The sequence below is a fragment of the Doryrhamphus excisus genome, linkage group LG11 (assembly GCF_037039965.1).
Source record: "Doryrhamphus excisus strain RoL-2023G ecotype Guam linkage group LG11, RoL_Dexc_Guam_v1.1, whole genome shotgun sequence".
Classification (NCBI taxonomy): domain Eukaryota; kingdom Metazoa; phylum Chordata; class Actinopteri; order Syngnathiformes; family Syngnathidae; genus Doryrhamphus; species Doryrhamphus excisus.
In genome coordinates this window covers 10701725-10728096 of record NC_136367.1, presented here as the reverse complement: position 1 = coordinate 10728096, position 26372 = coordinate 10701725, and the positions used below count along the sequence as shown (strand labels likewise).

General features: G+C 43.9%; 1 protein-coding gene and 1 long non-coding RNA gene across 7 annotated transcripts in view; one reads left to right on the top strand and one right to left on the bottom strand.

Annotated features, from left to right (window-relative positions):
* The window catches only part of dip2cb (DIP2 acetate--CoA ligase C (putative) b), a 58534-nt gene that overhangs the window by 10556 nt on the left and 21606 nt on the right, over positions 1–26372 (bottom strand). For all 6 annotated transcript variants that reach the window (XM_058087117.2, XM_058087192.2, XM_058087361.2 and 3 more), the window contains exons 2-21: positions 19225–19296; positions 19041–19148; positions 18357–18482; positions 17902–18255; positions 15634–15777; positions 15442–15561; positions 14579–14776; positions 13592–13683; positions 13392–13502; positions 13202–13325; positions 12395–12504; positions 8023–8125; positions 7891–7955; positions 7720–7813; positions 7390–7509; positions 7168–7282; positions 5534–5673; positions 3721–3857; positions 3441–3649; positions 3225–3339 (exon numbers count right to left, since the gene is read on the bottom strand). In XM_058087117.2, the coding sequence (XP_057943100.2) occupies positions 3225–3339; positions 3441–3649; positions 3721–3857; positions 5534–5673; positions 7168–7282; positions 7390–7509; positions 7720–7813; positions 7891–7955; positions 8023–8125; positions 12395–12504; positions 13202–13325; positions 13392–13502; positions 13592–13683; positions 14579–14776; positions 15442–15561; positions 15634–15777; positions 17902–18255; positions 18357–18482; positions 19041–19148; positions 19225–19296 (2657 nt within the window). The remainder of the gene's footprint in view (positions 1–3224; positions 3340–3440; positions 3650–3720; positions 3858–5533; positions 5674–7167; positions 7283–7389; positions 7510–7719; positions 7814–7890; positions 7956–8022; positions 8126–12394; positions 12505–13201; positions 13326–13391; positions 13503–13591; positions 13684–14578; positions 14777–15441; positions 15562–15633; positions 15778–17901; positions 18256–18356; positions 18483–19040; positions 19149–19224; positions 19297–26372) is intronic.
* LOC131138682 (uncharacterized) lies at positions 219–3466 on the top strand. The gene is made up of 3 exons (XR_013629447.1): positions 219–329; positions 462–525; positions 3231–3466. It is a non-coding gene; the product is annotated as an uncharacterized LOC131138682 (long non-coding RNA).

Genomic DNA, 26372 nt, shown 5'->3' with positions numbered 1-26372 from the left:
CTAAATTACGTGTATTTATTTATTCCTAGGTCAAGATAGTAAAAGTAGAACGTGGAGGAAAGAAGTATGTCAAATTGGAAGAAGCATACTTCTCAGCTTTTCTCAGTGCAGTTATGTGTTTAAAACTGTTATTAAAACTATTAAGAAGATATTAAACTGTAATTTTATAAATTGTATAAATGTTTTGGTACAGTTCAGCAGAGGTTTCTTATCCCATAGAGCACAGCACTGAAAGTCAGAGACGACCAGGCCATAGAAGTGGATGAGGACGTCTTTCCTCAAGTTGAAGAAGAACAGTCAAAGATCTACACTCATCTATACTGATGAGGGTAGGTCACTTATATTTTGAGGAAATTGTATCTTTCCTGATGATGTGCTAGAATAGAGTTTGTGTGTATGGTAATAATCCGCCCCAACAAGTATTTTCCTACACTAATTTGATTGTACAATATGTATTCCAGAGTTTGGTGATGGCTCCAACCTGACTGACTCTCACTACATTACTCACTACATTCACTACATGTGGTAAGCAGAGTTATACTGTACGTAATGTTTATGTTTGGTCTTGAGCCAAGGATTATTTATACAGGCATTTATTAAAGATTTGTGGTAACTAGTCTGAATATATATTTCTTATACTCTTGTCATCTTCACATTTGAGTGTCCTTCAGCAAGGGGATAAAGAAACCTGCTCTCCAAGTTTGACACAAAGATTGTATGTCTCAAGCAGTCCAAGTAGAGCAAATGATACTGGATGTGAAGTCATTCAAACTTGAATGGACAGTACTTGTGCAAGAAATGTAATTTTATAGCTTCTTCATATTAATTTTTGTTCTTTAGCCAGGCTAACTTGAAAACGATGCTTAAATTAATTTTGTTTTGTTCTTTTCGGAATGTCGAGCAAATCCTCAACTCCAGGCCGGCAGGGATGACTGTGATAAAACAATATATAAATAAATTAAATAAAACTGTCGTACACAGTAAAATGTTCAGTGTAATATAAAATCATGTAAAATGAATGTCAACTCTAAATAGTGTTAAATGAACTATATATGAAGTGTTGGCTTTTAACACCGGTTAAGAGTTAATATTAAAATCAACTCCATTCTAGAGTCACATTTGACTCTCTAAGGAGTAGTATTTTAACACCAAGAAGAGTTGAGTTTTAACTCTGAATAGGGGGTAAAAGATCAACTCCAAAAGCAGAGTTCTATTCACTCCTGTGGAGTCAATGGATGGTCACACATGTACACTCACATTGACTTGATTTTAACTCACATGGAGTTTATTCCAAAGACCAAAATTTGCTGTTTATTCATCCAGATCTTGATATCTTTGACAACAAGTACTGTACTCTACAGTACAGTAGTACAGTAGTAGTAGTAGTACTCAAGTACTCTACTGGTCCTCCAGCAAGCTAGATGTAGTATATTTTGCCATTGGTGCTCCAAGTACAGTGGCGCCTTGGTTAACATCATTAATGCGTGCCAAATGGCCGACTCAAACCAAAACAGACTCTAGCCCAGGGGTGGGCAAACTACGGCCTGGGGCCACATCCGGCCCGCCAAGTGTTTGAATACGGCCCGCCCAATCTTTCCAAAGTATTTCATTTCAACTCAACATACAACCTGGCATCATGGCCTGAGCCAACCTTTTGATGGTTTTATCAATTTCGTTTTTTGACATGGTCTGTTGTTTACAAAGTGTTCCTGAAAAAAGGGACACAAGCACATAATAATAATAATAATGATTATTATTATTATTAGATTATTATAATTATTATTAGAACTACGATGATTATTATAATTATTATATTAATGCTAATTATTATATTAATTTTATATAATATTATTGTTATATTTGCATATTGTACATAATAATAATATAATAATTATTATTTTAATTTTATTGTAATTATTATAATATTTTATTATTTTTTAAATTTTTAAATATAAATATAAAATAATAAATAATAATAGCAGATTGCATGACAATTTTACAGATACAATAATACCAGGTGGACTGTTACGTGTAAAATATATAGTCTGCCCCCCCCCGTAAATTTTGTCATATCAATGCGGCCCGCGAGTCAAAAAGTTTGCCCACCCCTGCTCTAGCCAAATCAAATGTTCCCATAGAAAATAGTGTAAATCCAATTAATTCGTTACAGACCCCCACAAATGTTAAAACAAAACATTTTATAGAGAATAATGATAGTTTTACATGCAAAAATAATGCATATAGAAAAAAATAATTATTCTTTCCTCATTTGCGACACAGTTTCCTCCTGCAGCTCCTTCATTTTGTCCTTCAAGGCGCCATATAACATCCATTGTTTGTCATCTACAAGTCCATATAGTTCTGGCCCACATTTACATTCTCCCAGGCGTCATCTAACATCAAATCCTCCTCATCCAACAGCTCGGTTTCTGATTTTGGACCAGAATGTCCAGGACTGGTATGGTTGTTCTTTTTGTTTGGACGTTGTTGTTATGCAACCGCTTTGCACTTCAGCAGCCAGCTAGGATTGCTAGCAGCTGTTAGCACACGGAACTCATTTATTTCACAGAATATGTACCTCTCTCCTGTCTCAGTTCAAAGTATAGTTTGGATGATTTGACATGGGGTTGTATGTTGTTGTATGCTGAGTGACCCCCCCCACACACAAAATGTCGGAAACTGAAAATCATCTGCTGTGGATTACATACGTATCAAGATGGCGTCCTCATCACATACACAACAATGGACAGCCAACAGCAAGCATTCATACGACGTCAGACAAAAGTCAAGCCAAGCCATTTGTGAGGTCGATTTTTTTGACGAGGCATTTTTGTCACACGAGTCAGTGAAACGCGGGTCTACATCAAGCACTCATGAGTCAGTGAAACTTGAGTCGTTGTCAAGCACAGCGAGTTTGTGAGACAGGTTTTTTGGGCGTTAGCCTTCGCATGAGTTTATGAAAGACATTTTTCGAGCATCAGTGAGTCAGTGATGCATATTGTTTGGAGAAGCCAAACTATTTACTTAAGTAAGCACAATAACTATGGAACTATGTTTGTCATCACTGAAATTCAACCATATGGTCTCACTATAGTCAGGGAAGAACCAAAATAGAAACTCTAGAACCGACAGCAGATCTCTTGCCATGTATGGACGTTCAAGACAACAACAACAAATGTTGGTGGACATCAGGAGATAAGATGTGTGTGTGTGTGTGTGTGTACCTGCAGGACTCGGCTCATCCACTGAAAGCTGTCCTCCTCCGTGGAATCAGGACGCTGCTCGGCAACCACCACAATCCTTTCATCATGGAGGACCTCGATGGAGAACACGGCTATCCTGTTTTAGAATTATCCGCCAGTAAGACTATCTCCATCGTTTATTACGCCGTATCACCCCTGGAGGCGGTACGCGGTAGTGCATGCGGTTGTGTTGCTCACCTTCCTCTGTAGACAAACTTCATGGGCTCCACAGCGAGTGCTGTGGCAACAATGTCGTCTGCGTTATGGTGGCGCCTCCCCACCACCATCAGACCCTCCATCTTTCCCGCCACATAGATGAGCCCCGAGGCGCTGATGAAGCCCAGCAGGCCTGTCCTGGTGAAGGGGAACTCGCTGACGGGAATGCCGCTGTTGGTCACGGGAACCACCTGGAGCGTGAAAACACCATCAACGGTGAGTCAGGATGGACTATTTCCATTTCCAGGACCGGCGTTCCTACCTCAAAGCTGTTCTTGGTCATTCCCGTCAGGCCGTAGTAGGACGTCCCTGTGGCTGCCGTACACACGCAGAGCTCGCCAATCTCGTCTGTTTGGCATAACTGAGGAACGCCGTCCAACTTGACCACGCACATCTCAGCTGCAGAAGACCACAGGAGGGGTTCTTAAACTTTGCCTGCAGATGTGTGGACATAGCCTACCTGACATGGTAATGTTATATGGATACATGGATTGGGATGCTTTTACTCCACAAATAAAAGTTGGCCAACTTTCTCTTGTTGTCCCAATACTTTAGGTCGCCCTTACATAAGTCAGGGGTGTCCAAACTTTTTCTACTGTGGGTCACATACTGAATAAATTATAGATACGCCACTTTCTGTACATACAGTGATGCAACGTTGGATTCCTTATTTGTAAATCAAATATTTCCAAGCATAGAAATACCATTTAGGTCCTTCTACATACGCTTTTCAATATTAAAATATGAATGTATGAACATGAAACATGAACATGAAATAGCAACTCTATAGTTACCTTGACCCAATATAGTTGATAAAATCAGAGAAAATAAGCCATTTAACACGTAAGACAATAAATAAACAAATATCTTCTGCACATGCAGACTAAGGGTGTGGAAAATAATCGATATTTATCGATACATTGATGTGCATGCGTGCGATGAGAGTCCATCGGTTCATTCACTGGGTATGGATGCAATTGAGGGGTGAAATCTAGATTCATCGCGATGCGTTTGTGGGTATCGGTAAAATAACCACAAACCTGTTCCCCAGGTGCCATGAACGCACCATCATTATTTGGCCTTTTGTATTGACTACGGACGGAAGCCGTGAGGCACATCCAACTACTAGTAAAACAGCATGGACGTTCGTAGCAAGCCGCAGCCAGGAAGTTTCTATATTTAACCCCCCCACAACGCTTAAATGGTATGTTTGGAAACACTACGGAATGTCAAAGAACGGCGGGAAGCTCGACAAAACGTCCGTCATTTGAAAAGAATGCCGCGTTAAGAAGCCGTACAACAGCAGCAAGACAAACATGCAGACCCCCCCTTAAAAAGGGGACACCATAACACGGACAAGTCTACCAACAAATTTACTGCCAAGTGCTTATAAGGAATAAAAGCCAAATCCTTTTTGTAGGACTATAACTGAATTACATTTTTTCCCTTTGCTTATTTGCATCATATTGAATTGCATCATATCGCAAGTAATTGCATCATATTGTATCGGATTGCATTGATTTGAACTAAATGATTATTGCATCATATCATATCGCATGGTATCATCAGAAAATTCCATGTATCATTAAAGTATGGTATCGCTGGCAGTGCATTGAGATGTGTATCGAATCGTCCTCAGTGCTGAGATTCACACCCCGAGTGCAGACAGGAAGTGACGTCGGTGATTCAGAGTTTTAGCTAGAGTAAGTATGGCCACAACATTATCCCGTGTTATTATTAGGATGATTATTATCTCATTCGGTCCCAAAGACGTAATTATAGGTCTTCTATGTTATTTTCAGTGAGCAGCACCAAGACTTGATGCAGTTCTAATAGAAGAGTAGAATTCTAAACATCTGGTGCAGTTTTACGCTGAAAAAATGGCGGTAAGGTGGTAGAAGTGCATTTCTTAAGAGCCTGTAACTTTTGCAGGCTAGTTTCATTGTTTTACTGTACTTTTAGAATATGCGGCAGACCAATAAAACAAACAAGCTGCCATCCGCACATGGCCCCCGGGCTGCACATTGCACACCCTGACAAACGTGATGGTGTAGTATTGTCTTGTTGAGCGTCACCTCCAGGCATGACGTGGCCGACATCCTGCAGCGTGAGCACCGACAGCTTCTCCTCCGAGTCCACTCGGATCACGCCGTGACTCAGACCCTGCATGGACAAGATGCCGCGGGCTGGGGGTGTGCTGCCCTCCCCCAGCGGCCTGGAGGATGAAATGCATGTTAGATGTGCCCATGTCTACTTTAAAACCCTTACAGCGTTCTGGAGGTGGCTTTGTGGAAAAGGCCAAGCATTTTTGGAAAGACTTATTGTTAGAGTTAGATGACTTGTTAGCAGACATCAAACCTTATGACTTGTTAGCGACTCTTAACCTCGGTATCAAGTCTTCTGTTTTATGATGTTTATGAGGTTTGAAGCCGTTTTAGAATGCTTTACTAGCAAATAAAAGCACTTCCTTACTGACACATACTGTGTAGCACGGATGATGAAGGGGAGAAAGGTTAGCTGATGTTAGAATAACACCGTGAAAAAGTTTAGAATTGTATAAGTGCAGTAAGACATTAGATGTGTGTATAATTCAGTAAATAAGGGGTGTCCAAAGTGTGACCCAGGAACCATTTGCAGCACAGAGCTTGTTTTTTTATCGTCACTTTCTAAAAATAAAAATAATTACAGAAAAAAATGCAAACACTATTTTTAAAAAAGAAATGAAAAGTTGAAAAGAAAAGTTTAAATCTTGATACTATAACTACTACAACAACAACTACTACTACTACTTCTTCTTCTTTCTCTTTGGGCTTTTCCCATCAGGGGTCGCAACAGCAAACCAATCTCCTCCGTCCTTCCCTCATGTCCTCCTTCCCTAAGCCACTGATCCTATCCATCCTGGTCACTCCCAATGAGAACCTCAGCATCCTCATCTCTGCTACCTCCAGTTCTGCTTCCTGTCTTTTCCTTAGTGGCACTGTCTCTAGACCAAACAACATGGCTGGTCTCACCACAGTTTTGTATACCTTTCCTTTCATTTTAGCTGAAACTCTTCTATCACACACCTACTACTACTACTACTACTACTACTACTAATACTAAAAACAATAATACACTGTGCAGTGTTTCCCACATGACGGCAACCTATTGGTCGTGGTTGGCTGCAAGGATTAGATGATTAGATGATCAACTAATCTGCATAGGAATTATTTGTTTTCATTTTATTCATTTTCTATGGATTATCCTCACAAGGGTGGCGGGGGTGCTGGAGCCTATCCCAGCTTTCTTGGGGCGAGAGGCGGGGTACACCCTGGACTGGTGGCCAGCCAATCACAGGGCACATATAGACAAACAACCATTCACACTCACATTCATACCTATGGACAATTTGGAGTGGCCAATTAACCTAGCATGTTTTTGGAATGTGGGAGGAAACCGGAGTACCCAGAGAAAACCCACGCATGCACGAGAAGAACATGCAAACTCCACACAGAGATGGCCGAGGGTGCTTTTCATTTTATGATATTTATTATTTATGTCACAAAGAAGACGGAGCCCCCTGAGAGTACTTTTAGGTTGCTACTTAGTTTGGACACCCCGACAGTAAAGTTACTTGGTAGAAACGTTTGCTTTGATTAAAAATACTTGGCCAACGACTGACACACATGTGTGTGTGTGGGTGTGCATGTGTGTGTGGGTGTGTGTGTACCTCCTGATAGCAACAGTCAGCGCCTCGGGGGAACTGGCGCAGGGACAGATGACCTCTGACTTCAAACCTTTGGTCTGGAATACGTTGAGGAAGGCATCACATGACGAGATGGACCCTGAGACAGGGACGGAAAGATGGAGAGGAGGCGGGGCTTCATCAGACACACCATGCTGCTGGGAGGCCAAAGATAAGTGTGTGTGTATGTGTGTGTGTGCGTCTTACAAGGATTGGCGCCGTCGGCCACCACTAACATTCTCAGAGAGCTCAGGTTGATGTCACGCTGGTCCCGATGGGCCACCAGAGCCCAGTGCATGTCACGTGACTTCACGCACGCCACCTTGGCTGCACACGTACATCACATGACACGCAAGTCGTGTCACAAGTCAGTATTTTATGACCATATTTCGACAATGATAATAACGCATTTAATGGTCATGGACATGATGGAATTAGAAAGGAAATTAAACTTATACAAAATTAATGTTACATTACGTTACATTATGGTACGTTAAGTTACGTTACATTACGTTACGTTACGTGACCTTATGTTACCTTTGAACTGACACACTTTCTGTATCCAGGACAGAGGGTTGACTTTCATGAGGGCGTAAGGAACGCTGATGACATGCATCATGTTCATCACACTCTGAAGGACACACACATTCATTGGTTAGCGTAGCTCCTACACACAGCTGTGTGTGTGTGTGTGTGTGTGTGTCTCACAGTGAGGACAGCGTGCCATAGCCCAACGTCCTTCTTGAAGTCCAGAACATTGACGATGGTTTCAGCTGGATGAAGACAAATACAGTGTGAGCGCCACAAGGGCCAAGGAAACCAGCTTGATGTTTGCATTACCTTCTGTGTACGTGCACGCCTGCGTGATGGCCTGACAGTGACTCAGCATGGCGACACGCGTCACCGTCACGCCCAGGACGCCGCCATCTTTGCACGTCTTGTACTGACACACACAAACATGTCATAAGTTGTTATGTCTTTTTATCCAAAGCAGGTATGTTAAGAAGCATAGTTACCATGCCAGCTACATTTGCACACAGTCCTATTATAATGTGTTATTATATTGGCTACAATGTATTTGTTTACATTCTGTATACCACTACTTTCTGATTATTCAGTTCTTCTTGGTCCATGTTCCAGTATACATTCGTCCCTCGCTATATTGCCGTTCAAACATCACTCTTTTAATTAAAAAAATAAATGACTGCTGTTCTGGGCTGCACGGTGGAAGAGTGGTTAGCGCGCAGGCCTCACAGCAAGGAGACCAAGTTCAATTCCACCCTCGGTCATCTCTGTGTGGAGTTTGCATGTTCTCCTTGTGCATGCGTGGGTTTTCTCCGGGTACTCCGGAGAAGACATGACATTACGTTAGATTACCCTGATTACCCTGGCAGGCAACCAGTCCAGCGTGTACCAGCGTGTAAGTCAGCTGGGATAGGCATAGAAAATGAGATGGCTTTCACGCTGCATGTAGTTAGCTATAGCATGGCCAACATGACATAGTGAAAAAGGGTTCACTTCAATTACAGTAAAGTCTCGTTATATCGATGTTCTCGGGAGTGGGAAAAAATACCGATATAACCGGACTATCCATATATCCGATCCTGCGCCGAACTGCATTTAAAGTGGGCAATAATGCACTCATTGTTCTATAGTATAGAACAATGTCGAGCAGCTTAAATCAATCTTTGCTTAATGATTTCAACACCAAAAAAGAACACGGCGAACGGCTGCTTCCAGTCAACTTTATTTTTCACAGTTCCACCACCAGAGCACAGCACACACACCGATTCCTGCACTTCCTGGTTCACAGGTCATGCTCAACCCGCCCCACAACCCGCCCCATTAAATTAATCTCTTACCTCAAAATTCTACACAAAATACTCCATTATGACAATGTGAAAAAAGGTTTTTTTGACATGTTTTGAATTTATTAAAAACAGAAAACAAAAAAATCACATTTACATAAGTATTCACAGCCTTTGCTTAATACTTTGTTGATCCACCTTTGATCAGTGGAAAAAAGATGCACCTGAGCTCAATTTTGAGCTTCATGGCAAAGGCTGTGAATACTTATGTAAATGTGATTTCTTAGTTTTCTATTTTTAATAAATTCAAAAAAAGTCAAAAAAAAAACTTTTTCACATTGTCATAATGGAGTATTTTGTGTAGAATTTTGAGGTAAGAGATTAAATTAATACAATTTGGAATGAGGCTGTAACATGACAAAATGTGGAAAAAGTGAAGCGCTGTGAATACTTTCCGGATGCACTGTATGTGGGGCGGGTTGAGCATGACCTGTGAACCAGGAAGTGCGGGAATCGGTGTGTGTGCTGCGCTCTGGTGGTGGAAGTGTGAAAAATAAAGTTGACTGAAAGCAGCCGTTCGCCGTGTTCTTTTTTGGTGTTGAAATCTAAGCAAAGATTGATTTAAGCTGCTTTTGTATTGATATAAGCAGACCAAATTGGCTGGCGGGAGATGAAAAGGGCATCCTAGTAACCGAATTATCATAATAACCGGGTATCGTACTAACGGAACTAATTATATCATAAAAGACTAGAAATTTGAAATGAAAATAGTATAAGTAGTAATTCGTTATAACCGATATCGATATAACGAGACTTTACTGTATATGGAAGCTTCTTGCTTTTTTCTTTTTAAACTGGGAGCTAACTAGTTAGCTCGGTAGCTTGCTATGTTTAAAGTGATGTCCATCTCTCGTGTCCCTGCAGTGGTCCCATTGCCTACACAATGCCTCTGTGTTGCGCAATGTAGTGTAAACAAAGAATAATAGAAGCGACCATAGGGGTCTTGTCATATTTGAAAAGTCAGTTTTTCTATGCTCTAAGTACAAAAAGAATCTATTCATTATCTACTTTGTAAAAAAATCACTTATCCCGATCGAATGTGAAACCAATTAACGGCGATAAATGAGCGGCGTCCTCCCGATTGCCTTGCTGGCCCGTCCTAAGTCATTTTTACCTTTAGTTGTTCTTCTACTGTTATTCCATTGCGGCCTCTGCAACGTCACACTTACAGTGAAGAAAATAAGTATTTGAACACCCTGCTATTTTGCTATTTCTCCCACTTAGAAATCATGGAGGGGTCTGAAATTTTCATCGTAGGTGCATGTCCACTGTGAGAGAGATAAACTAAAAAGAAAAATCCAGAAATCACAATGCATGATTTTTTAACAATTTATTTGTGTGATACAGCTGCAAATAAGTATTTGAACACCTGTGTATCATCTAGAATTCTGACCCTGAAAGACCTGTTAGTCTGCCCATTAGAAGTCCACCTGCACTCCATGTATCATCCTGAATCAGATGCACCTGTTTGAGGTCGTTAGCTGCATAAAGACACCTGTCCACCCCATACAATCAGTAAGACTTTAACTTGTAACATGGCGAAGACCAAAGAGCTGTCCAAAGACACCAGAGACAAAATTGTACACCTCCACAAGGCTGGAAAGGGCTACGGAGCAATTACCAAGCAGCTTGGTGAAAAAAGGTCCACTGTTGGAGCTATCATTAGAAAATGGAAGAAGCTAAACATGACGGTCAATCTCAATCGGAGTGGAGCCCCATGCAAGATATCACCTCGTGGGGTCTCAATGATTCTAAGAAAGGTGAGGAATCAGCCCAGAACTACACGACAGGACTTGGTCAATGACCTGAAAAGAGCTGGGACCACCGTTTCCAAGGTTACTGTAGGTAATACACTAAGACGTCATGATGTGAAATCATGCATGGCACGAAAGGTTCCCCTGCTTAAACCAGCACATGTCAAGGCCCGTCTTAAGTTTGCATATGACCATTTGGATGATACAGAGGAGTCATGGGAGAAAGTTTTATGGTCAGATGAGACCAAAATAGAACTTTTTGGTCATAATTCCAATAAGCGTGTTTGGAGGAAGAAGAATGAAGAGTACAATCCGAAGAACACCATCCCTACTGTGAAGCATGGGGGTGGTAGCATCATGCTTTGGGGGTGTTTTTCTGCACATGGGACAGGACGAGTGCACTGCATTAAAGAGAGGATGACTGGGGCCGTGTATTGTGAGATTTTGGGGAACAACCTCCTTCCCTCTGTCAGAGCATTGAAGATGGGTCGTGGCTGGGTCTTCCAACACGACAACGACCCGAAGCACACAGCCAGGAAAACCAAGGAGTGGCTCCGTAAGAAGCATATCAAGGTTCTAGCATGGCCCAGCCAGTCTCCAGACCTGAACCCAATCGAAAATCTTTGGAGGGAGCTCAAACTCCGTGTTTCTCAGCGACAGCCCAGAAACCTGACTGATCTAGAGAAGATCTGTGTGGAGGAGTGGGCCAAGATCCCTCCTGCAGTGTGTGCAAACCTGGTGAAAAACTACAGGAAACGTTTGACCTCTGTAATAGCAAACAAAGGCTACTGTACCAAATATTAACATTCATTTTCTCAGGTGTTCAAATACTTATTTGCAGCTGTATCACACAAATAAATTGTTAAAAAATCATGCATTGTGATTTCTGGATTTTTCTTTTTAGTTTATCTCTCTCACAGTGGACATGCACCTACGATGAAAATTTCAGACCCCTCCATGATTTCTAAGTGGGAGAAATAGCAAAATAGCAGGGTGTTCAAATACTTATTTTCTTCACTGTATGTTGACAAATGCCAACATTGAGTGAAATTAACACATCTAACACTCAGTAACCTCAGGGAATGAAATGCAACAGTTTGTGTTGATTTTCAGCAGAGCGGGAGAGACTCCGCCAAGTCTAGAGGAATCTTCGATGGGAAAGATAAATGTCTTTTTGTGTGATCGCCCTGCTGCTTCAATTATTCACACTGAGCAGGAGTTGTCACTCGCGTTACTCAGTCAGTCTGCTAATATAAACACAAGCAGTAGGTATACTGTGTTCTACCAGTAGGTATACTGTGTTCTACCAGTAGGTATACTGTGTTCTACCAGTAGGTATATTGTGTTCTACCAGTAGGTATATTGTGTTCTACCAGTAGGTATACTGTGTTCTACCAGTAGGTATACTGTGTTCTACCAGTAGGTATACTGTGTTCTATGGACTGTTTCATTCATCTATCTCTCAAATAAAAACCCTTCCTCCCTTGCAGCGATGACAGGACCCAAACCAAAACCAGTCCATTCCAGGTCTATGATGTGACACGGTCAAGATGGACGAACCCAAGAGTGGACGTCCAGCACATGTGTTACCTCAATGTAGGCCGTCTCCTGGTTGGCGTCCTTGACATCGGGGAACCAGTCTCGAGGGGGCTTGGATAGGTGTTTGGAATCTGTGACAATCCAGAGCAGCTTGGGCCAGCCTGGACATGCAGGGACACGAATCAAACACAAACACACGAGGCAGGTTGTTAGCGCACGCCAACGGACGCCTTCACGGGTTTGATGATGCACTCAACTAAGGATCGACCGATATATCAGGCCGGTATTTGCGTTTTTTTCCTTGTATCGGTATCGGCGAATACGCACGTGGGTTTGCCGATGTATTTTTCCACCGCATGATTTACAGTAATTTTTAAGGACCCCGCAACACACGTAGTTTAAGAAAGCTGAATCCTACTGTGTTCAGTGTTTACATTTCAATAAATATTTGTTTAAACATGAGACCTGTAATATTTGTTATCATGGTTTCATGTAAATTGAGGGATCAAAAGCAGTATCGGCCACAAATATCGGCCCAAGCAAAATCGGCCATCAGCTAAGGGTGATGGAAATAAATCGGTATCTGCATCGGCCCCAAAAAAAACATATTGGTCGATCCCTACACTCAACACTCCACCTCCATAACACACACATACAGTCAGTGTAGCTTCATTGTTGGTGCATTAATTCATGTGGAAGATGATGTCTTTCCCTTCTTATTGCTCTTATGAATTTTCATCATTTCCTGTCTCACACTTTGCACATCCACAGTCAGCCTTTACTAACATAACTACAATATACTGTACTTTTTAACATTAAGTGTTTTTTAACATATTATTTTTGCGTGGTTGAAGTGACCTTTGAACTGTGGGATCTCCCCAGTGGGACTCTTGGGAAGTCCTTTGTGGCAGGCGTCACTGGTCAGAGCCGCGCTGACGCCACAGCTACCCAACAGGAAGCCAATCTGCTGACTGCCGGCGTCCTGCCAGGAACAGGTCACACGTTTGAAGGCACTCGGGATGATGTTCCTCTTCCTGTCAGAGCTCACCTTCCTGGTCAGAGGGACTTCTATGGGCACCGGGACCACATTGGCCAGCAGGCAGCCGTAGAACGCCGCCATGAAGGAAGCTGGGTCATTGTTTGGGAAGACCAGCGCCACCTGCAGGAAAAGACAGGAGAGCGCTTGTCATCGTGGAAAGAACTTGTTAAAGTCGTGTTCACTCATATCCACCATCCGTGCACACTCACTCTGTCTCCTGGTCTGACGACAGCTTCCTGTTTGGTTCCTAGTTTATGCATCAGGTTGTACGCTACCCTCACACTTCTGGTCCACAATTTACCTACAAACACACACAAACACTTCATGTTAACGCAATAATGTGTGATAATAATAACAATAGCACAACACCACATTTTCACAGCAGCTCAACAGAGAAAAGATGAACTGGCCCTTTAAATTCCTCTTAGCACACGTGAAGTATGAAAAACCAAAAAGGCTTTTTTGTTGGCACCCAGCTGTGACTTCATGATAGCTCCTGCATAACTTCTATTGTAAGGCAGCAGAACAGTTCCGAGTTGAGTTGAGTTGGGGGACAGCGGGAGATTTCAGTGTCAGGAATTGTCCAGAGGCGGAGCCTGACTGGCTGAGATGAAACAGCAAAACACGTTTGTCCTTGTCAGAGCAGCGACACGACAGGAATGGAAGATAGAAAGATGGAGATTTGGATTCGGCACACGTGCACACAACACACAGACACACACAGTCTCACCATGTTGTGGCCGTGTTGTGGTGTCTGGAGAAAAACTCCTGACTGCTGCCAGAAAACATTTCACAGTCTAGTGAGCTCACATCCCTTCATCATCAGCACCAGCCTCCATCTTCACTATCAGTGTGTGTGTGAAGATAGACAATGTCCACACAACCAAAGATGCACACACGCACAAACACACACACACACACACACACACACACGCGCGCTGTGAAAGAATAACGTTACCTTTGTGTGAACTCTCCAATGTCACGTTGTGTACGTGACTGATTGGAGAAACTTTGAGATGCAGAACATATGTAAATACAGTTTGACACGACACTTGTGGTAGTTCTTCCACACCAAACTCCTCCAAGCATGCCTGAAAGGGCTCCTAGCCAGCTCATTTTAGGGGCTTTTAGAGTGATCCACCCGACATGGAGCTCCCAAGGTTTGTTATGAGGAGGCGCTAAAAGACGTCACTGACCATACGTGAGCTGGCAGAGGGGCTTGCCGTTGGTGTCCATGGTGGTGAGACAGGGGGCCTTTGGGGAGATGGTGCCCCACCTCTGCAGGGCCGCCTCCAGACACGGGGGCCAGTTGGTGACCACGCCCAGCTCCTCCCCTTGCACGGCCACCATCTGGGAGCCCTCGGCTTTGGGCAGGTTGGGATCAGGCTGCTGGACTGCGGGCAAAAAAGGAAATGGAGGTGAAGTCATGATTTTGGTTGTTTGTCAGGCATTGCAGGCAGATGGCGGCCCGACTGGGCCTGATCTGCTCCCTTTCTTGATTGTAGACTGTATACAATATGTAAGATAAACATCTAGAACAGGGGTGTCCAAAATAAGGCACATTTTAAAAATACAATTAAACAAGAAAACACAAAAATGGAACAAACAGCAGCCATTTTATGAGAATAGACAAAATATTCAAAGAATAAAGCCATAATATTAAGAGAAACAAATATTTATGACTAAATAACATTTTACATTTAAAATGATAAAACAAAACAGAAAATACAGTTGCAATTTTAGAAAAAATGGGTAAAAGTTATAGTATTGTGATAAAAAGGTCTAAATGTTATGAAAATAAAGACATGATATTACAAAAAAAAGTGAAATATTTGCAAAAAATGATTAGAAAAAAGTCAAATGTAGGAAGAAAAAGTTCATCAGATGCTTTGTCTGCAATACCACAAATCAGAGATGCAGGCTGTTTTTTCTTTGCATATCATCAAATAGACTTACATAGGTTGCTTTAAAAAATGCCCACCGCTTCCTTTCATTTTCAGTATTCAGCCCTTGGTGGAAAATGTTTGATCTACAAGAGAGGAATAAATCCTTTTCTTACCCTCCAGTAGCTCCTCAAAGTCGTCAACAAAAAACTCTCGCAATGGAGGTCTTTTAGGTCGCTTCAGGGTGTTGACCAGCTGCTGGATTTTGGCTGAAACTCTGCTGCTGACTGGAACACCTGAGGACAAGCAAAGTTTGGAGCAAACCACACGACGCAGTCAGATGTTGAAATACTAATCCTGAAGCTCACCGTCTCCCGTCTCCATCAGTTCAGCGTTGCCGTACTTTGGTGTCTGTCTCTGGACCAGGGGGCCGTCACTGGGGGTCTTCTCTGTCTGGATCCTGTCATTGTTGGTGTAGCCGGTAACATCTGGCTGAGGGGCTGAGTGGTTCTCTGGGGACAATAAGCCTGGTTAGCGCCTTGAAGGAGGCTCGCTGCTTGCTCGCCTTGATGACAAAGCCAAGGAAACATTCTGGATGTCCTCAATTTAACAAACAACAGAGTCCTTCCAGTTGTCTGACTGATGGAGTTCATGTTTGCTTCCAGACCCCCCGTGAGGCTCTCACGGCTCTAACGACACACGTGCCCTCCACAAGAACACAATTATTCTTACAGACTACCTGATGAAGAGAGAGACGCCGAAGGAAGGGCTGTCTCGAGAAAGGAAACGAGCAGAGAGAAGGAGCAGGATTCTGGACGATGCAGACAGACTGCATCATGACACCACGGTGTGCTAACACGCATGCTAACGTTTGGGAGTCTGTGAAACATCTGGACTGAAGCACAAAGGCGTTGTGGGTTTATTTGTCAGGAAATGTAAATAAATAGTGTCCTCTGTACTTCTCTACACTTCATTAGTACGTATTTTCAGGGCTCAAAAGGGCTCACTTTTTTCATGGTTTGACTGTGACTTATACTCCGTAGTGACTTATATATATGTTTGTGTTCACAAGAGGGCTTGCGTGCCAGCATCTGCTACTCCTATCACTCCTGTACCACTGGAAATTTACATCACAGCATCTGCAGATCACAAGCTGATACAATTAGTTATGTTATGTTGTCTCAGCGAAAGTTATCGGAAGTAACTGCTAATATGTCACGTGAACATACCGTCTATATTTGTGTTCCATTAACAGTCTGTTCTTGGTCTCTGACCACTTACACTCCGGAGCGACTTGTAGTCCAGAAAATACACTATAATGTGTACTCTGTATACCACACTTTTGTACTACACTTTGCCAGTGTTGTGCTGTCCATTACTGTCGTACAATTACCGGAAATGCTGATCACAATGTTTACCTTTTCCTTTTTAATGGTGAATCGCAACCACTCTAGTTGAGGGGGGGGGGGGGGGGGGGGAGGGGGAGGGGGGGAGGGGGGGGAGGGGGAGGGGGGAGGGGGGGGGGGTACGTGTCCATCACTGCACACTCACCAAAACATTAAGTATGGAAGTGCACACGTGACCACAGCATGTGTGTGTGCAGAGACAAGCAGAAGAGCCTTCAATAACGGGTAACATGTGCACTACAAGTCACATGGCCTGCTGCATTACAGCATATGTTCCGTGATTCATCGGGATTCTGAGGAGTAGATCCATAGATGACATCATCACAGCAGTTGGCGTCCAAGGAAAACGACAAGGTCACCAAATTGCTCGGTGATGCTGTGGTCACACACGTTTTCCAAATGCACACCAGACTAAGGTGGTCTGGGCATGTTCCTCATGTCAAGAAGCAAGAAGTCCAGAACTCTCAACTGGTGCACTTGAGAACATAACCATTGAGTGCATTAGTTCACAATGACAAGTTTGGTAAAATGAGTGCACTGTCGCTACCCAGATGTTTCACTCAAAACACTGAAGGACACTCAGCACCCCCTATAGAAAAGTCAAACACTTGGAACACCAAGTTAGAGCGAAATGCTGCCTGACGGTTGGTGTTGATGCTCTGATGTGCCGCTCTGACCTTCGCCATCCTAACCAGCAGACGCATCTGAGCTGAAATTCTTGCTCGCCGTGTTTGTGATGGGAGGACAGATTAGAAAGACCAGCGTGGAGGAAGAAGAAGAACTAACATTCCACCACCATCTGCTTTCAGCTCCATGTGTCATGTGACGACAACCTCCAGAAGAGAGAGCAGACGCCACGCATTCATTTGACTTTTTACTTTCATTCTTCCTCCACTTTTATTGCTCTTCTCCGTCACGCTGGGGTGGAATGTCTTAACAACACAAAGAACTTATTCAAGAACCTTCACAACGTAAATCTCTTCAAACCAATTCGAGGTTCTAAAACAGGGGTGTGCAAAGTGCGAAGCCTGTGCTATTTCCTTTAAAGTGGTCCGTCATCATTTTGTTTTTCGGTGTGCAACCCCCACTAGAAAGAGTTCATGATGTTGAGTTTCCAACAGTGGGACACGTCTACACGTCATTTATTCAAGCTAGCAGATGTGTGCTTCCACATTCACGGACCAATCAGAGTGTCCGGATGCTTCAAGGGGGAGCAACGTTTATTCTTACCGGCCTTGTGGCGCTGGTGGTGCTGGTGGTGCTGGTGGTGGAGGCGCAGGTGGTGCTGATGGGCCGAGATGTGCACGTGTTGCGCTAGGACCTCGGCCAGTCGAGCGCGCGCCACCCCGCTGCTCCCGCTGCGAGTGGAGGAGGATGAGGAGGTGGAGGAGGTGGTGTTGGTGGTAGAGGAGGTGCCGTGGATGGCGCGGCTGATCCAGTGCTCCATGCTGATGCCGCCCTCTAGGCTGGACGACGTTCCTCCTCCGCCACCACCACCGCCCCCATCCTCCTCTTCACCGTCCACTCCCTCGCCCTCTTCCTCCTCGTCGCCATGACCTTCGCCCTCTGACCCGGAGGAGGTATCTGAGGAAGAAACACAAACATTGAAGGTCTTCATGAACATCGACTTCTAGACACACAAGGAAGAAGGTAACCAAAGGTTATTAGTGGAGGGCGTGGCGTACCCGGTGGTGTGTAGGCCTCCATGGAATTCTGGACCACCAGAGAGCGACGCTTGGAAGGCATGGGCACCGCCATCTTCCTCTCTCTGTGCTTGGCCAGCGCTGCCTGTACCGCCTCGGTGTGCACGTCTGGGAAAGCACGCCAATCAATGCGTCACATCGGATTATTGATTGATTTGTGTGAATGTTGACGATCACACAATATAAACATATGTTCCGTTCTTTTGTCATGGCCCGCCACAAATACATTTGCCACTACCTTTTTTATTTTTTTTTTAGATTTGGCGCAACCTCGCAATTTGTTGTGTTCTCTAGTTTGTTTCTGTTTTTTGTACATGAACATGCGAGATCAGTCATGGCGCTTTGCTACTTTAGCATTAGCATGTGTTACAGATGGTGGATGCCCATACGTATCTGTTGTGACGCTGTATGCTACACTGTACGCTGTATTACTACACATTGTATACACCGAGTGCTACATTGAGCCACTACATGTCGCGTCACATTGGACCTTAAAGTGAGAATATTCCACCTTCAATTGAAATAATCCGGATTAAATCCCAGCTGATGCAAAAAGCTTTAACGGATTTGCCATCTTTTCCCACGCATCTTTGCAAGTCCACGGATTAAATGTGAGACCAGCCAAGGATGGGGGACCCCCCGTCCAGGGTTCACCCTGCGTCTCACCTGAGCGGTAGCGTTCATCCCGTGACCCAGATAAGCGGCGGCGGTAGCGAGAGGACGAGGACGGAGTGGTTGGCATTCTTCTCTCCTGGCCTGTGGATGGATCCACGCCTGAGGGGAAGTTAGAAAAAACATTAGACATTTCATTTCACCACATTTAACCCTCATGGCTACCAGGACGTTTTACCTGGGCCTTGTGAGAAATACGCTCCAATCAGCTTGGACCTCTTCTTCTCATATCCTTTCTGTGTGATGTCACCTGATGGAAAGAGAAAAATACTTTCATTCTTCTTCATTTGACTTCTTTGACAGAAAGACAAATTTGAACATGCAAGCAGGCGTCTGTGACATCACAGCCTTTGACTCAATCCTGCTGAGTCAAGCACACAACAAGAATGCGTGTGTGAGAACATCCTGCACGTTCTCTCCAAGGCCACGTCATGTTAGCAGATTTGCACATCTGAGCTAATCTGAGGCATTTTATTGACCATGACGCATGTACATGTCATTTTTATGGATGCTGTGGGAGACAAAAAGAGAGTAAAATAACTTTAGAAATACACATCAGCTTTCTTTTTATGACACGATCAAGACCTATGGGGGAACCGATGGTCCCACAGCAGGGCCAGCTGCTCGTTGAGAAGAGCGATACATGCTTTCTTGTTAGTCTGCAAAAAAGTCTAAAAAGATCTGAAACTGTCATGGCGATCTAGAGAGATCTCAATACTCGCTAATAGTTAGCATCACCGATCCCTGCCCTTCCCTGGCAGACCAGGTGTGTTTGAGGTGAGTTACGATCTACTGTACGGAGTTCAAGAATAAATAATAACACATACAGACGACGGAAAAACAGACAAAACAGACATCTCTTTTATCTGTTTTTATATCTTTATATCTAGAAGACACAGAAAAGAGAAAGACGTATGTTCATGTCCCACATGAGGATTGTGGAGGATGGGCAAAATTCCAAACAACGTGAAGCTTTCCTTTAAATCTACAGAGGATTTGTCGCACGCAGGAAAGACATTTGTTTGCACGGCTGACTTGACAAATCTGACTTAACTCAGACGTGCGGGACTCGGATCAGAAAAAATGGGGCGATGAGCAGATTGTGACCTTTGGATCGATGCCTAATTGGACGTTTGTCAGGAAGACCAGTTTGTCATTGAGCGCTGATATGGGAAGTTGACGTGTCGTCCCTGTGGAAATCTGCTTGTTAATTCTGTTTGTTTGAAGAGACATGAAAACATCAAGATGACAACACGACAATTAATAATTAATATTTGATGCACCATAATTTGTCGTCATTGCCGTTATTATAATAATGCTGAAAATAAATAATATTAATAGAAAACAATGTAATAATGAAATGAAATGAAATTAGTAAATTATAAAGTACTGAATATTCTACATTATGGATTTCATGAGATTGTGATGATATTTCTTGTTGAAAGGGGACCTATTATGCTCATTTTCAAGTTATGGACTCCTATAGAGCAGCTACACACAATAACCTGCACAGAAGGCTTTCTAAATCTTCCAGAATCTGTACCTATTCCTGCTCTATTTCCTTGGATTTCCAAAAGGGGCTGTTTTAATCTATTCAAACTACGGCCAACTCAGCTTGTACATCTTGTACCCAGGCACGCCCATATAAGGAAGTCACTGTCTGACATCTCACAAGGCTCACTGTGAAGTCATGTTTACTCGGGTGGTTGAGATGTGAGACACTTTCTCATCAAAGTTCAACGGCTACTGCGGTTTGAAGAGTAAAACTTACTTAAGAGTTGGCAGATCAAAACACCATCACTGGAAAAGACCTAACAACGTAGGATATTAGCTTCTATTTGGTACTGCACACCAGGCATCATGGGAATTGTACTTCTTTTAGCCAAACCATAATACCTGGTTACCTGGTTACCTGTTACGGTGAGGCATCATGTAATGTCAGCAACAACCTCAAACTCGCAACGGATGAGACAGCTTCTTTAAGGAGATTTTGGATTTGAGAGTACACCGCTTGATGGAGCTCTGGCACGACTTGCTAAAGGGAGTAGCAGGGCTCCAAGTGAGAGAGAAGTCGGCTATTTAATATGCTATTTAATATGCTATTTAATATGCTATCCCAGCAAAGATGCAACCTTTACATAACTTTCACAAATCACATCTAAAAATGGATGCTAATCAATGCTGCCAGTACGTGTGTTGCTAGTAAGACATCATGGCGTTGGCAAAATATAAGACAAACGGCCACTAGAGGGCAGACGTACCAGAACATTTGTTACTTCTTAACCATAGCTGGCTTTGTCACACAACGAGTGTGTCTGTGTGTGTCTGTGTGTGAGAGAGAGCTTTCATGACCATATAGAGTCCGGCGATGAGGCCTGCAGGAAGAGATGGCAAAGACAGAGGAAGAAAAACAAGAAAGAACGAAAGAAGAAGGCGTGACGACTGTTGGAAGAAGAGGAGAGGAAGGAAGATGAAAGAAGTTGAGGAAGGTTGCTCAAAAATGGAAAAAATCCAGCCAGCAAGCCAAAAGACAACAATGGAGGATTGGGGAATAATTAGGAGAACTGTGAGTGGATAAAAGATGAACACAAAATATTTCAATTTCCAAGGAGGAGAAGTGGAAGTGTGTCATGTGACAGGAAGTAACGGGACTTAGGCACATTTATTTCCATGCAAAGTGTAACATTAGTCCTAGGAAGAGACGATGACGCTGAAAGGGGGCTCAAATAAAGCTTTTCACGTTTCAGCTAACACACACAAATACAGAACATACAGTACATACAGTACATACAGAACATACACCGACACACGTGTAATCAGTCATGCTAACCGTTTAGAGCTTTAATGACACAGCTTATGTTAGCCATTTTGTAGCACGCCAAATATGGGCTGGGCCATGATTCACACCAGGCGGTTGGTGTTTGCAGTGATGACATGATGAGTCAGGAGGTTTTTTTACTCAGGTAGAAAAGACGACAGGTGTGTTTACATGTGGTTGTTTAACTGTCCCTTCTTGGTGACTATTGTCCTCATTATGGGATGAGATCTTAAGACATACAAACACGCTTTCATACACGTTTGTCCTCCAGTTTCTTTTTCAGTCTGCAAAAGCATTTAAGCTACATCGGATCACAAATCATGCTAACCTAGCTAGCGCCTCACTTGCACATGATTAGATTCTCACACATGGGGGGTATCCTGCGAAGCCCCCTTTTATGTCAACACACGCTGAGTACTCACTGAGCACAAAGCCAAAGCAAATTGCTAACCGCCGTCGCAGTAACGTTGAACTTTGTTTGAGGAACGTAGCTTTTGTTGAGCACAAACAACTCATGTGTTTAATTTACACAGACGACACACCATGGGACTGAGCACTAAAAACTCACCATTTACACAAACTTCATCCTCTTAAGTGGGCCTTCTTATCGAGTGGGAAACAACACTGACTGCTTATTGCGCACACACACACACACACACACAGGCAGAAAAGAACAAGAAGCTCACGAGTTGCAAAGACGTCAAGCCAGAAGTTGCCTGCTGATATGTAGCATTTGATGCTCACACATACAAACACACACAGCAGATAACAACCCCTCCCCCGATGTGATAGGATGAAATGAGCCCAAACACACTACCCTGCCACATCAACAAAAAGAAAAACAAACACATAAACCCCCCGCTACACGCACACACACACATGCAAATACACATACGTACATGCACTCCTCTGGGATTTTCTTCACACACACACCTCCCTGCCCATGACAACACATGTAATTGAATCCAGTTGATTTGTTGTGACTTAAAAGTCAATCACGTTGAACATTGGAATTTCAATCAAATAAATGAAACACGCAAGCAACTTAATAAATGAAACAAACAAAAGAGACAGAAAAAAACCTTGTGAACATAAAATGGATTCGGTCTCTTTTAGCAAAAATTGCTCTTAAAAATAACAGGTCTCCATATACCCTATTTATACCCATTTGTGAATGTACCCATCATTCATGTGTCCATCAAGGGTTTCCACTACATGTAATGGATCGTGGTGGGACGCCACGGCTCAGTAAAATCCGCCACTCCTTGGAAATTAGTTTTTTTTTAAATGTGAAAACAATGTTCAGTACATTCATTCATTTTCTACCGCTTATCCTCACGAGGGTGGCGGGGGTGCTGGAGCCTATCCCAGCTGTCTTGGGGCGAGAGGCGGGGTACACCCTGGACTGGTGGCCAGCCAATCACTGGGCACATATAGACAAACCATTCACACTCACATTCATACCTATGGACAGTTTGGAGTGGCCAATTAACCTAGCTTATTTATTACTTATTTAGCAATTAACCTAGTTTTTGGAATGTGGGAGGAAACCGGAGTACCCGGAGAAAACCCACACATGCACGGGGAGAACATGCAAACTCCACACAGAGATGGCCGAGGGTGGAATTGAACTCGGGTCTCTTTGCTGTGTGGCCTGCGCGCTAACCACTCGGCTTGCTACCATTGCTTAGTCATAGGCAAGTCACCCACGACACAAACGCAAAGTTGTCGCTGTAAGGACTCGCTTGGAGAAATTTTGCTACCAAGCACCGACATCCGAGACGTCCTTGATTCCATCAAAAAGAGGCTGATTTGCTCGGACGGTCGCCTCGCTCTCGTCGAGTCCGTGAACCTCTGGACTTCAGCCAAAAACAGATTGTGTCCTTTGTCACGGAGAATGCAGCCCTGCATGAGTCGGTCAAGTTCCTAACCAGGACTTTTGGCAACTCTTCCAAGAGACTAAATCCATGACGGAGACTATCCAAGACCTCCAGGCCTGGAGCATATGGGACAATCTTGTCTTTGTGGGAATTCCAGAGAATTCTGGGCCTTTATGGTCTCAAACTCCCAGCTGATGTCAATGAAAACATCCCATCCACTGCTTTCACAGCCTGGGAGCCAAAAAGCCTAACAAGGCTGAGATCCATCGTGTCCAAACTCAAACATTTTAAAAAGAAGCCACACTTGCTCTCGTATTGACTACGTTTCAACAAGTAGCTCAATCTTATCAGACATATGAAATATTCACATACACCCAATCACCATTAGTGACCACGCCCAGTCGCTATCCTTTTCACTAACCAAACTAGAAGTGCACCTACTAAGTGCTGGACATTTAATACCTCATTAGTTAAAGATCAAGATTTCCATAAAATACTTGGAGAGAGTGGACAAAGTTTTTAGACTTTACTGATCGACCAGAAACCTCAGCTGGGAGACAGCAAAAGTAGTCATTTGTGGGTAAACTATTCATCGGTCCTATTCATCCGACAAGAAAAAGAAAGAAACATTATTGGAAGTAGAATTGGAGAAAAAAATCTAACTCCTTGAAACTGCTTATGCTGACTCCCAAGATCAGAACACCCGGAGTAACCTCACAAAATGTCAGTAGAGGGAGAGACAAAAACAGCAGCAACAAGAATTCCCAAAACAACAACAGTGACAAACAGAACAGTTAAATGTCAATGATGGCTAAGGGTCACAATGGAGATGATATCAGTGAAATGAAACAGTCCAACTTACCAGTAGCAATAGTAGCGATGAAGACATGACCCATGATAGTAAACACAATTGCAACCATACGGTTACAGTAATTAAAATCTCACTGCTTGACATCATTATTACTGTAATAATAGCATACAAATACTATATAAACATCAGGGATAAGATAGTAGATAAGAGAAGCACCCATGTGCTGTGAGTGCCCATATGGAGGTGTGTTGTGTATGTGAATGCGAGTGTGTGAATGTGTAATTGTCACTGAGAATGACAAAAGGAGAGAGACTGCCTTCTACCACCCAGCGAACCCCGCCCCGCGCAGCCAGGTCAAGCCCCCACCGCCAGAGATTCTCCGGCCCCGTGGGTGTGGGCAAAGCCAGGGCCAACTCCCCAAGACCCGCCCCCAAAGCAACTCCCCGAAGAGACCAGCAAGAGGCCATGGAGGAGCAATCCCAACCGGCAACAGGGCGCCAGCAGGCCGGAGGAGAGCCGCACCCCCGAGACCAGCGGGAGACCATACCCCACTAGGGCAGAAGGGCATCGAAGGCCACACACCCGTGGGCACAGGGGCGCCCCCGCCGGCCAGAAGGGAGCCCGTCCACGGCCGGAGGCACCGCCTCCCGCCCCCCACACACCCCCAGGAAGCAGAACCAGGCCCGCCCCAGGCAACCCCAGGCCTGACCACCGACATAGGACCGCCCAGGCCAGGACAGAAGAGGCCCGGGAACACTGCCCCATGGAGGACCGGGCGGTAGAGATGGAACGCCCTACGCCAGACCCCCGCAGAGCCCCCCCCCCCGTATATCTATATGGCCATATACCCACATACGCACCCACACACACACATACATATATATATATATATATATATATATATATATATATATAATTATAATAAAACTAATCATTATTTATCTAAGTATTTAAAACAATAAATACATAAAATAAACTCAACACATGCACACCCCATCCATTCAATACACACACATGCAAGCACATGCTGTGGACGTCCCCGGGTGGGGCGTCCGGGGCATCACAGGGCGGGGGACCCAGGGGTCCCAGACCCACAACCAGGCCCCGAGCCCAGGGAGGTACGGACCGCCAAGGCATAGCACCCCCAGACTCCCCTCGACCACGGCATCAGGGCTACAGCAGTGTGGCAGACACAGGAGCGGGTGAGGGGAGGAGGCCCGCATATGAGCAAGCGGAGGGGGCGAGCAGGCGAGTGGTGAGGCGCTCCACTGGGCCGGCCGACACCCGCCGGGCAGCTCACCCCCGTGATTCCTTGATTCCTTTATTATCAACTCACTAAAAAAAATACCCAATAAATTACAAAATGTTTTTCGCAGTAGTCAAGAAGTTTGGGAAGGTTGAGAGTGTGACCAATCACAGCCGTCACAGACGGCTTTGGCTAGAAGCACAAATCCAAGGAAATACAAAAAAATACAAGAATAGGTGCAGATTCTGCAAAATCTAGAAAGTTTTCCGAGTGGTTTATTGTATGTAGCTGCTCTATAGGAGTCCACAACTCAATACAAAGGGTCAAAAAATGAGCATAATAGGTTCCCTTTAAAGTTTATTCATGTGTTTGTGGTTCAAGCCCCTGAAAACAACCCTAATGTTGACATTATTACCGACAGTAAGGACAAAAGTATGCATGCTAAGTAATGACTGTTGCCATGGAAACAAACATCACTTCAGACTAATTAAAAGCACTCTTTTAAAAAGTTCAAAGGTTACAATTAAGGCGTGTCAAGTGGTCCTGAAGCAACGTTTTCACGCAGCAGAGG